Source organism: Hypanus sabinus, chromosome 29 (assembly GCF_030144855.1).
Source record: "Hypanus sabinus isolate sHypSab1 chromosome 29, sHypSab1.hap1, whole genome shotgun sequence".
In the NCBI taxonomy this organism is placed as follows: domain Eukaryota; kingdom Metazoa; phylum Chordata; class Chondrichthyes; order Myliobatiformes; family Dasyatidae; genus Hypanus; species Hypanus sabinus.
The window spans coordinates 29,689,886-29,702,572 of NC_082734.1; the positions used below are offsets into that span (position 1 = coordinate 29,689,886).

At 48.0% G+C, this 12,687-nt stretch overlaps 1 protein-coding gene across 5 annotated transcripts in view; it reads right to left on the reverse strand.

Moving 5' to 3' along the window:
* Window positions 1-12,687, reverse strand: part of stk36 (serine/threonine kinase 36 (fused homolog, Drosophila)) — a 61,825-nt gene that overhangs the window by 7,658 nt on the left and 41,480 nt on the right. For all 5 annotated transcript variants that reach the window (XM_059954059.1, XM_059954060.1, XM_059954061.1 and 2 more), the window contains 6 exons: window positions 12,258-12,352; window positions 7,601-7,658; window positions 7,212-7,322; window positions 6,139-6,213; window positions 5,708-5,870; window positions 4,806-4,953 (listed from right to left, as the gene is read on the reverse strand). In XM_059954059.1, the coding sequence (XP_059810042.1) occupies window positions 4,806-4,953; window positions 5,708-5,870; window positions 6,139-6,213; window positions 7,212-7,322; window positions 7,601-7,658; window positions 12,258-12,352 (650 nt within the window). The remainder of the gene's footprint in view (window positions 1-4,805; window positions 4,954-5,707; window positions 5,871-6,138; window positions 6,214-7,211; window positions 7,323-7,600; window positions 7,659-12,257; window positions 12,353-12,687) is intronic.

A 12,687-nucleotide genomic window follows, 5' to 3' on the forward strand; every position in this document is an offset into this window, starting at 1 on the left:
GCGTAAGACAGTCCAGACATCCCAGGAATTAACCTCATGAATCTACGCTGCACTTCCTCTACAGCCAGGATGTCCTTCCTTAAACCTGGAGACCAAAACTGTACACAACACTCCAGGTGTGGTCTCACCAGGGCTCTGTACAAATGCAAGAGGCTTTCCTTGCTCTTGTACTCAATTCCCTTTGTAATAAAGGCCTACATTCCATTAGCCTTCTTCACTGCCTGCTGCACTTGCTCATTCACCTTCAGTGACTGATGAACAAGGACTCCTAGATCTTTGTATTTCTCCCTTACCTAACTCTACACCGTTCAGATAATAATCTGCCTTCCTGTTCTTACTCCCAAAGTGGATAACCTCACACTTATTCACATTAAACGTCACCTGCCAAGTGTCTGCCCACTTACCCAGCCTATCCAAGTCACCCTGAATTCTCCTAACATCCTCATCACATGTCACACTGCCACTCAGCTTAGTATCATCAGCAAATTTGCTGATGTTATTTTCAATGCCTTCATCCAAATCGTTGATGTAAATTGTAAACAGCTGTGGTCCCAATACCGAGCCCCGTGACACCCCACTAGTCACCACCTGCCATTCCGAGAAACATCCATTCACGGCTACCCTTTGCTTTCTATCTGCCAACCAGTTTTCTATCCATGTCAATGTCTTCCCCCCTGAGCTTTGATTTTACCCACCAATCTCCTATGTGGGACTTTATCAAATGCCTTCTGAAAATCGAGGTACACTACATCCACTGGATCTCCCCCGTCTAACTTCCTGGTTACATCCTCGAAAAACTCCAACAGATTAGTCAAGCATGATTTACCCTTGCTGGCTCGGCCCAATCCTATCACTGCTATCTAGATATGCCACTATTTCATCCTTAATAATGGACTCTAGCATCTTCCCTACCACCGATGTCAGGCTGACAGATCGATAGTTCTCTGTTTTCTCCCTCCCTCCTTCCTTAAAAAGTGGGATAACATTAGCCATTCTCCAATCCTCAGGAACTGATCCTGAATCTAATGAACATTGGAAAATGATTACGAATGCATCCGCAATTTCCAGGGCCACCTCCTTTAGTACCCTAGGATGCAGACCATCTGGACCTGGGGATTTATCAGCCTCCAGTCCCATCAGTCTTCTCATCACCGTTTTCTTCCTAATATCAATCTGTTTCATTTCCTCTGTTACCCTGTGTCCTTGGCCCATCCATACATCTGGGATGTATGGACATTAGCTTTCTTCACTGCCTGCTGTACCTACATGCTTGCTTTCATTGACTGATGTACAAGAACACCTAGATCTCGTTGTACTTCCCCTTTTCCTAACTTGACTCCATTTAGATAGTAATCTGCCTTCCTGTTCTTGCCACCAAAGTGGATAACCTCACATTTATCCACATTAAACTGCATCTGCCATACATTTGCCCACTCACCCAACCTGTCCAGTCACCCTGTGTTCTCATAACATCCTCCTGACATTTCACACTGCCACCCAGCTTTGTGTCATCAGCAAATTTGCTAATGTTACTTTTAATCCCTTCATCTAAATCATTAATGTATATTGTAAACAGCTGTGGTCCCAGCACCGAACCTTGCGGTACCCCACTGGTCACAGCCTGCCAATCCAAAAGGGACCCGTTAATCACTATGTTTCCTGTCAGCCAGCCAATTTTCAATCCATGTCAGTACTCTGCCCCCAATACCACATGCCCTAATTTTGCCCACTAATCTCCTATGTGGGACTTTATTAAAAGCTTACTGGAAGTCCAGGTACACTACATCCACTGGCTCTCCCTTGTCCATTGAGGCAGGAATCCAGCCTCCCCTCCACGGACTCTGTCTATACCTTTTGCTACTTCAGAAAAGCAGCCAGAATAATCAAAGACCCCACCTACTTGGACATTCTTTCTTCTCCCCTCTTCCAAAGGACAAAAGATATAAAAGCTCAAAAGCACATCCCACCAGGTTCAAGGACAGTTCCCATCCCACTGTTGTAAGACTATTGAACAAGATGAACTCTTGACCAATCTAACAATTTATTCTGCATTGTTAATGTTTTACTTTAGCATCTGAACACATTGTTCCAATGAATTGATGTGTGCAAATGATATGATGTATGGAATGATCTGTATTGAAGGCATGTAAAACAAAAATCTTTTCTATAGCTCGGTTCATGTGATAAATCAACAAACAACACAGCAAAGTTGAGAGAATTTCACCCTGCAGCTGACCTCTGGGGATTGTGCAGTGGGATGGTGTGGAGGGAATTTAACAAGTGAGAGAGATAAAAAAATGAAAGAAAGAAACATAGTGTGGAGGGAGTTTCACTCTATGCCTTACGCCGAGGTGTGGGAACGTGATGGTATGATATGGAGGGAGTTTCATTCTGTCCAATCCCAGGAGTAAGTGATGGGGTGGTGTGGGGGGAGTTTTTACTGTGTCTGACCCCAGAGGGTGTAGTAGGATTTTTTAACAATGTCTGACCCCAGAGGGTCTGTAATGGGATGGTGTGGAGGGAGCTTCACCTTGTGTCTGACCCCGGGGGAGTGGGGACTGGTTTGATGGGACAGTGTGGAGGGAGTTTCACTCTGTCTGATCCCAGGAGCGTGTGATGGGATGATGTGGTGGGAGTTATATCCGGTGTCTGACCCTGAAGGGGGAGAGGGTTTGCGTGTGTGATGAGACCGAGTGGAGGGAGTTTTACTCTGTGTCTGACCCCGGGGGAGTGGTTTGATGGGACGGTGTGGAGGGAGTTTTACTCTGTGTCTGACCCTGGGGGAGTGGGGAGTGGTTTGATGGGACGGTGTGGAGGGAGTTTTACTCTGTATGATCCCAGGAGCGTGTGATGGGATGATGCGGTAGGAGTTTTATCCAGTGTTTGACCCTGAAGGGGGTTTGTTTGTGTGTATGATGAGACGGAGTGGAGAGAGTTTTACTGTGTCTGACCCCGGGGGCGGGTGGGTGTTGTGATGGTATGGTATGGAGGTAATTTCAACCTGTGTCTCATCCCGGAGGTGGGTGTGTGTGTGTGTGATGGAACAGTGAGAGAGTTTCATTCAGTCCAATCCCAGGAGTGTCTGATGGGGCAATGTAGAGGGAGTTTTTATTGTGTCTGACCACCGAGTGTGTGTGATGGGATTGTGTGGAGGGAGATTCACCATGTTTGATCCCGTGAGTGCATGATAGGATGGTGTAGAAGGAGCTTCGCTGCTCTGTTTTTGACCTCGGGACTATTTGATAAAATAGTGTAGAGGGAACTTCACTCTGTGACCCCAAGCCCAGGGAGTGTGTGAATGATGTGACGTATGGAATGATCTGTATTGAAGGCATGTAAAACAAATATCTTTCTATGGTTCGGTTCATGTGAAAAAATAATGAAAAACACAGCAAAATCGAGAGTGTTTCACCCTGTATCTGACCCCTGGTGGTTATATGGAGGAACGGTGTGGAGGGAGTTTCACTCTGTCTGAGCCCAGGAGTGTGAGATGGGATGATAATGGAGGGAGTTTTATCCTGTGTCTGACCCTAAAGGTGTGTGTGTATGTGAAAGAGGGAGAGCGAGAGGGACAGCAAGTGAGAGAGAGATAAAAAAATGAAAGAAAGAAACATAGTGTGGAGGGAGTTTCACTCTATGCCTTACGCTGAGGTGTGGGAACGTGATGGTATGATATGGAGGGAGTTTCATTCTGTCCAATCCCAGGAGTAAGTGATGGGGTGGTGTGGGGGGAGTTTTTACTGTGTCTGACCCCAGAGGGTGTAGTAGGATTTTTTAACAATGTCTGACCCCAGAGGGTCTGTAATGGGATGGTGTGGAGGGAGCTTCACCTTGTGTCTGACCCCGGGGGAGTGGGGACTGGTTTGATGGGACAGTGTGGAGGGAGTTTCACTCTGTCTGATCCCAGGAGCGTGTGATGGGATGATGTGGTGGGAGTTATATCCGGTGTCTGACCCTGAAGGGGAAGGGGGGTTTGCATGTTGGATGAGATGGTGTGGAGGGAGCTTTACTCTGTGTCTGACTCCGGGGGCAGGCGGGGGTTGTGATGGTATGATGTGGAGGAATTTCAACCTGTGTCTCATCCCTGGGGCGTATGTGTAATGGAACAGTGTGAGAGAGTTTATTCAGTCCAATCCCAGGAGTGTCTGATGGGGCAATGCAGAGGGAGTTTTTATTGTGTCTGATCACGGAGAGTGTGTGATGGGATGGTGTGGAGAGAGCTTCGCTCTGTGTTTGATCTTGGGACTACATGATAAAATAGTGTCGAGGAAGTGACCCTGAGTCATAGTGACTCTGTGACCCCAGGCCCAGGGGGTGTGTGAATGATATGATGCATAGAATGGTCTGTATGGAAGGCATGTAAAACAAAAATCTTTTCTATAGCTCCGTTCATGTGATTAACAAACAACACAACAAAATCGAGAGAGTTTCACCCTGTAGCTGACCTTGGAGGGTGGGGATGGGTGTGGTGGTATGGTGCAGAGGAAGCTTCACTCTGTGTGAGTGGATGAGAAGGTGTAAAGGGATCTGCATTCATTCTCTGACATAGGTGTGTGTGATGGGTCAGCGCAGAGCACCCTTCACTGTGTATCGGACCCACGGGAACATGTAATGACACAGCGTGGAGGGAGACTCATTCTGCGTGACCCCGAGACCATTTCACGGATGGGGCGGAGGGAGCTTCAATCTGGGGTCTGATCCCGGGAGGTACGGTAAGGAGGGAACCATCCTGTATCTGGCAATGGGATTATACGATGGGATGGTGTGGAGGGTGTCTCATTCTGTGCCTGGCCCAGGATACTGACCTTTGTCTCAGATGAGTGAGGAATGGTTCTGACAGCAGATGCCCGAGCGTTGCCAACACAACACTGGAGGGACTGGAGAGCAGCGGAATGCACTGGGAGGGAACGGAGGCAAACACCAGTGTGGCCAGACTGAGGAAAGCCCGAAGCCCTGTCCAGGAAAGAGAGAGCAGGAGCAAATCAGAGGGAGAAATAATGAGGGCAACAAGTAGGGATGAGTGGGAGGTGGGAGAATTGGAGGAGGTGGAGTGAGGGAGCCAGGAGAGGTGCAGGGGTGGGTTTCCTGGAAAGGAGAGGTTATTCGGAAGAGATGTGTAGCCAGAAGAGGAAGCAGGGTCGTCATGAGAGAGAGTGAGTCAAGTCAGTGAAAGGAGAGGAGAAGGGAGAGGGGGAGGGGAAAGGAAGGAGAGTAAAGGAAAGGAGGGGGAAGGGGGAAAGAGGGTGGAGGGGAGGGGGAAGGAAGGAGAGGAAAGGAGAGGGAAGGGGAAGGAGAGGGAGGGGGAGTGGGGAGGGAGGAGGGAAGGGAAAGGATAGCAAGAATTGGGGAAGGATGAGGGGAGGGGGAGTGGGAGGGGAAAGGATAGCGAGAGGGGGAAGGAGTGGGGGGAAGGATGAGGGGAGGGGGAGTGGGGAGGGAGGAGGGAGGGGAAAGGATAGTGAGAGTTGGGGAAGGAGTGTGAGGGGAAAAAGGTATGTAGGAGAGAGGGGCCACATGGGAACGGGGAAGGTGAGAAGAGGGTGTGGAGTGGAAAGTTTTGAGTGAGGGAAGTGGAGTGGCAAGAGAAGGAGAGGATGGGGAAAGAGGGAAGTGACCAGGAGCAGGAACAGGCAAGAAGGTGGTAGGTGTGGAGGTGAGGAGAGAGAGTGGGTGGTAGAGGTCATAGGGAGGAGGCAGAATTACTCGCCTGTGGGAGAGAGACAGCTCCAGTTGGGGACAGGGGTGGGTCTTCCTGGTCTCGGGGTGTCTCCTTCCATCAGCGGCCCCTCTGGGCAGATGCGCAGGGTGCGGCACACCCTCTGCCAGCTGAGTGGCCACACCTCGGAGCCCTGGAGAATGGCAGCTGCACCCTGTGGGAGAGAGGGAGGGAGCAGGTAGAGGAGAGAGAGAGAGAGAGAGAGAGAGAGAGAATGATTGGGAGGGAGAGGGGGAAAGACGTCACTGAGTCATAATGTTAGAGAGGGAGGGGGAGAGAGAGAGAAGATGGGGAACCACAGGAGCGAAAGGGAGTGACAGTGAGGGAGAATGAGAAAAAGTAATGGGGGAAGGGTGAAAGCAACAGAGAGGATAGGGGAGTGAAAGAGGTGTAGAGTGGAGGGGGCATTTTTCAGTCCATACCTCGGCAGCTATCTGCAGCAACAGAATCAAAAGCCCGTCCAACATGCCAAGGTCTTTTGGTGGGGTAACTGTATGCTGAAAGAGGGAAACATAGTACTTTTACCCATCTTCACACACTCCTTAGGGAAGAGAATTAGGCCATTTGGCCCATTGAGTCTGTTCTGACATTCTATCATTAATATCCATCTGCAATTCATTCTCCCCATAACCTTTGATGGTCTCACTAATGAAGGAACCATCAACCTTTTTATATACACAGAATACACGTATACACAGCCGTCTGTGGCAATTAATTTCACATATTCACCACCCTCTCTCAAGAAATTCCTCCTCATCTCTGTTCTAAAGGGACACCCTTCTATTCTGAAACTATGCCTTCTGATCCTAGACTCCACTACAAGAAACACCCTCTCCACGTGCACTTTGTCTAGGCCTTTCAATATTCTGTAAGTTTCCATGTGATCCGCCGCGCCCACACCCCACCCCCTGCCATTCTTCTAAAACTCCAGTAAGTACAGGCTCATGGCCATTAAACCCTCCTCGTATGTTAACCCCTTTAATCCTGTAAACCTCCTCTGGATAGCAGCACATCCTTTCTTAGATTTGGGGCCCAAAAACTGCTTATAATACTAAACAGATGCAGCATTACATCCTTGCTTTTATATTCCAGTCCTCTCAAAAATGAATACTAACATTGCATTTGTCTTCCTTACTTCTAATTAAAACTACAAATTATCCTTTAGGAAATCCTGCATTAGTCCCTTTACATCTGATTTCTGAATTTGCTCCCTATTTAGACAATAGTCTACGCCTTTATCCCTTCTCCCTACAATGCATCCCATCTGCCAATTATTTGACCAGACTCCCTGCTTCGTCCACACTAACTGCACCTTCACCTATCAGGGTGAAGGTCCCTCCACACTGTCCTTTCAGCCACATCCAGGATCAGCCATAGAGTAAAGGTCCCTCCACACCAACCTATCACACACTCCTGGGATCAGACCCAGAGTGAAGGTCCCTCTGTGCCCTCACATCACACACCCCCTGTGGAGCTGGGAGGTGCAACACCTTACCTGGAAGCTGGAAGTCAGCGTGACGAGGGCTGCTTGCAGAAGGTCTTCGAGCTGAAGCTCCACCGAACAGCCTCGAGACCTCAATTCGATCAACAGGAGGGCTGCAGCGCTCTGTGGAAGAGGAGTGAGGGTGAGGGGGGGGGGCAGGTGCGAGTAGAGAGAAGGAATAGAAGGAAAGTGACACCGAGATAGAGAGGGGTAAGGAGAAGGCAACGGTGGGGGTGGGGCGAGGGAGAGGGAAGGAGAGTGGGGGACAGAGCCGGGATGCGAGTGAAATTGGCAGAGATGGACAGTGAGAGTAGACTTGTAAATAGCCCCCAGTGCAGTGGTCCCTCCTTCCTCCTTCCACCTCCTGCTCCCTGACCCAACCATATTGCTGCTGTACTCACAGTATGAACTGGAGATCGCAGTAAGATCGAGATGACTGCACCGGTTGTGTCTTCCAGCCTGCGAGCAGAGAGAGCAAGGAGGTGGGAAGAGTTCCGGAGAGAGAGGGCAAGGAAGGGTGAGAGAGAAAGAGTGGAGGCGTGCGAGAGAGTGTTGGTGGGGTGGCAGATGGCGACGGAGAGAGTGGGGGTGGGTGACAGGGAGAGAGTGGGGGTGGGCGACAGAGGGAGAGAGTGGGGGCAGAGAAATGTGATTGAGAGGGGAGAGAGTTTGAATGAAAAGAAAGTGAAATTGAGTGGGGTAGTTTGGGGAGAAAAGGGTCATCAGACTATAGATCACCGAGTGACACCACTTCCCTATTTGGACCCATCCTGTACATTGCACAGATACACTGACCCCAGCCCCCAACTTCACCTTCAACAAGTGGGAGGAGATCTCTAAGTCAGGGATTCCTGCAATCCGCTACCCATTCTGAACTTCTCAAGCAGGATAAGGGCAGGAGGCTCAGAAATGGGCAGGGTGGGGTGGGAAGCCCCTGAGAATAGAGCTGAAACAATTCCCGCTTCACTGGGTGGCGATATGCCACATTACCTCTTCCCTATCTGCAGGTCAGGAGTGTGATGGGAACACTCTCCATGTACGTAGTTCTAAAAGCTCTTGGGAACCTTGACACCATCCAGGACAGACCATCCTCACCTGGTCACCCACCCACCTCACCCCCTGCATTGTCCCAACTGGGGCCAGGTCTGAATCTCAGAATCCCCTTACCTGACAGCACTGTGGGAACTCCAGCACCAGAAGGAATGACAGTTGTTCAAGTACTGGTCTCACCCCTACCTTCTTGAGGGATGGATTAGGAATGGGTGATAATATCTGGCTTGCTGCTTGTGCTATCAGCCAGGAAGGTCAAGAATAAGATGATTTGGCAGATGAATGCGTGTCTGGAGAATTGATTCAGGGTTTTCGATTTCTGGGTCACTTGGATCTCCTCAGGGGAAAGTATGACTGTACAAAAAGAACCGGTTACACCTAAACTCAAGGGGAGCAATACCCTTGCTGGTAAGTTTGCTAGAGCTGCAGGGGAGTGTTGAAACTAATTTGACACGAGCATGGGAACAGGAGTAATAGGAGTAATAAATGGGGCACTTAGTATACAGCCAGTGAGACTAAGGAAGAACAGGCAGATGATAGGGTAATATTGAAGTCAGTGGGATGAGTTAAAGTGTAACAGAACCAAAATCAAAAAAGGTAATGAATACAGGACTGAAATTGTTATATTTAAATGCACATAGTATAAGGTAGATGATCTTATAACAGAGTTTGGCAGGTATGATGCTGTGGGCATTTCTTAGTCATGGCTAAAAGAAGGTCATAGTTTGGAGCTAAACATCCAAAGTACACCACGAAATAGCGGACAAATTTAGTAACTATTTTGCGTCAATCTTCACTGTGGAAGATACCGGTAGAATGCCAGAAATGAAAGAGTGTTAATGGGCTTTTACTAAGGACTGGGAAGCCAGGAAGTCATAAGGTAGGTAAGTCATCTGGACCAAAAGGATTACATCCCAGCATTTCGAAAGAGGAACCTGAAGAAATTGATGAGGCATTAGTAAAAATCTTTCAGGAATCACTAGATTGTGGAATTGTCTGGAAAACTGGAAGACTTCAAATATTACTCCACTCTTCAAGAAGGGAGGGAGGCAAAGGACAGATAATAATAGATCTGTTAGCCTGACTTCTTTGGTTGGTAAGATGTAGATTTCATTATCAAAAATAAGGTTACAGGGTACTTGGAGGCACAAGATAAAACAGACTGAAGTCAATATGGTTTCCTTAAGGAGAAATCTTGCCTGACAAATCTATTGTGATCTTTTGAGGAAATAACCCGCAGGATAGTCAAAGGAGAGGCAGTGAATGCTGTTTACGTGGACTTTCAGAAGGCATTTGACAAGGTGCTGCACATCAAGCTGACAAGGTAAAGAGCCCGGGGTGTTACAGGAAAGCTACTAGCATGGGTAGATGATTGGCTGACTGGTAGGCAGCAAAGAGTGAGAATAAAGGCAGCCTTTTCTGGTTGGCTGCCGGTGTCTAGTGGTGTGCCGCAGGGTCTGTGTTGGGACTGCTTCTTCTCACTTATTTATTGATGATATATCAATAATCATCAATTATTGATTGATATATGAAAATATATTTGAAGGAATCAATGGCTTTGTGACCAAACTTGCAGCTGATATTAGGATACAGTGAGTGGAAGGGCATGTAGTATTGAGGAAGGGGGGTGTCTGCAAAGTGACGGCTGATGGAATATAGTGTCAGGATGTACATGCACTTAGCAAAAGTGCGGACAATTTTCCAAATGGGGAGATTCAAGGAGACTTGGGAGTCCTCGTGCAAGATTCCCTAAAGGTTAACTTCAAGGTTGGGTCGGTGGTAAGGAGAGCAAATGCACTGTTAACATTCATTTTGAGAGGACTAAAATGCCAATCACCGATGCAGTTCCTTGACTATAGCTCAGCATTTAATACCATCATTCCCACAATCCTGAAGGAGAAGTTGCAGAACTTGAGCCTCTGCAACTCCCTCTGCAATTGGACCCTCGACTTCCTAACCAGAAGACCACAATCTGTGCAGATTGGTGATAACATCTCCTCGCTGACGATCAAACTGGCACTCCTCAGGTGTGTGCTTAGCCCACTGCTCTACTCTCTATGTACACATGACTGTGTGACTAGGCATAGCTCAAATACCATCTATAAATTTGCTGATGATACAACCATTGTTGGTAGAATCTCATGTGGTGTATAGGAGAGGCTGTACAGGAGTGAGATATGCCAACTAGTGGAGTGGTGCAGCAGCAACAATTTGGCACTCAATATCAGTAAGACGAAAGAGCTGATTGTAGACTTCAGGAAGGGTAAGACAAAGGAACACATACTAATCCTCAGAGGGATTAGATCCTCAGTGGAGAGAGTGAACAGTTTCGAGTTCCTGGGTGTCAAGATCTCTGAGGATCTAACCTGGTCCCAACATATCGATGCAGTTATAAAGAAGGCATGACAGCGCCTATGCTTCATTAGGAATTTGAAGAGATTTGGCATGTCAACAAATACACTCAAAACTTCTATAGATGTACCGTGGAGAGCATTCTGACAGGCTGCATCACTGTCTGGTGTGGGGGCTACTGCACAGGACCAAAAGAAGCTGCAGAGAGTTGTAAATCCAGTCAGCTTCATCTTGGGTACTAGCCTACAAAGTACCCAGGACATCTTTAGGGAGCAGTGTCTCAGAAAGGCAAAGTCCATTATTAAGGACCTTCAGCACCCTTTTCTCACTGTTACCATCAGGTAGGAGGTACAGAAGCCTGAAGGGACACACTCAGCGATTCAGGGACAGCTTCTTCCCCTCTGCCATCCAATTCCTAAATGGATATTGAACCCTCGGACACTACCTCACTTTTTTATATACAGTATTTCTGTTTCTTGCATGTTTTTAAAAAATCTATTCAATATAAGCATACAGTAATTGATTTACTTATTTATTTTTTTATATTATTATTATTTTCCCATATTATGTATTGCAAAACAGAACAGCTGCTGCTAAAGTGACAAATTTCACGTTACACGCCGGTGATAATAAACCTGATTCTGAAAGCAGGGATGGAATGCTGAGGCTTTAAAGAGCACTGGGTAGACTGCACCTGGAGGGTCAGAGGGAACAGCCTCAGAACTGAGGAACATTCAGTTAGAACAGAGATGTTGAAAAAATTTCTTTACCCAGACTGTGGTAAATCTGTGCAGGCTAGGAGATTGGATATACTTCATGTGGAGGTTGATGGGCTCTTGATTAATCAAAGTGTCAAAGACTACAGGGAGAAGGCAGGAGAATGGAGTTGAGAGGGATAATAGATCAGCTATGATGGAATGGCAGAGCAGACTTGATGGGCCAAACTGCCTAATTCTGCTCCAAGCTCTTTTGTCTGATAAATGCTGGCAAGCTCCCTGCCTTCTCGAGGGGGCAATGAATGATGGGCAATAAATGTCAGCAAGCAACAACTTTATCAAGGGGTAATAACAGATGGATAATAAATGACAGCAAACATTCACCTTCTCCAGGCATGTTGAGGGAAGGGTGATAACTGCTGGCAAGACCCCGCCATTTTGAGGGGGCATTGATGGACAGGTAATAAATGCAGGCAAGTAAGCACCTCATTGTAGGGGGGACGGAGAGTGACAAAGGATGAACAACAAATGCTGGCAAACCTCCATTCTCTCAAGGCAAGATGAAGGATAAGCATTAAATGCTGGCAAGCTCCACACATTCTCGAAGGGACAATGAGGGATGGGCAAAAATGCTGCAAGCTGGACTTCTCCGGAGGTGATGGGAGATAGGCAAGACCCAAATCCACATGGATAGGGAGGGATGGGCAATCACTGCCTGTGAAGTTGAGGCGAGCTCCCAAAAATCCCATACCCAGAAAAAAACAACACTCGGAAAAAATAACCAGCAAGGAAATCTGGAGTAATGCACTCCCCTGGAGTCTGGAGTGGTGAGGTCATGGAACATGGAAGGGGGAGAGGTAGTAACCAGATGAATTGCCACATCTTGCATGGGGATATGAAGAGAAGGGAAGGGTCAGAACAAGGAGAGCAGACAACGCACCTGTCGGGGACACGATCCAACTGTATCACCACCAGCGACAGAAGGAAGAGAGAAAGCTCCCAGAGCTGAGACCAGATGGGGTCTTCGGGGGAGACCTGTGGAGCACACACAGATTATATGGATAGGGGCTGCTAACTTACTCCAGAGGGAGGAAACGAGTGTTTCTGACAGCCGATACTGTTGGAGGGGGAGAGAATGGAGTATGCGAAGCCCAAAGGGTGGGGAGAGAACAGCATGTCTGAAGCCTGGTACCAGGGGGAGGGGGTAATGGTGGTGGAAGATCTGTCTGATGCCCAGTCCCAGAGGACGTAAAGAGGACCTGAAGAACACAGTGTATCAACTGTCTAGTCACGGGGGGTGGGTGGGGTGGGGGGGGAGTGGGGGTGTGAAAAAGGATGATCACACTTAAGCCCAGTTCCTGAGAGGACAG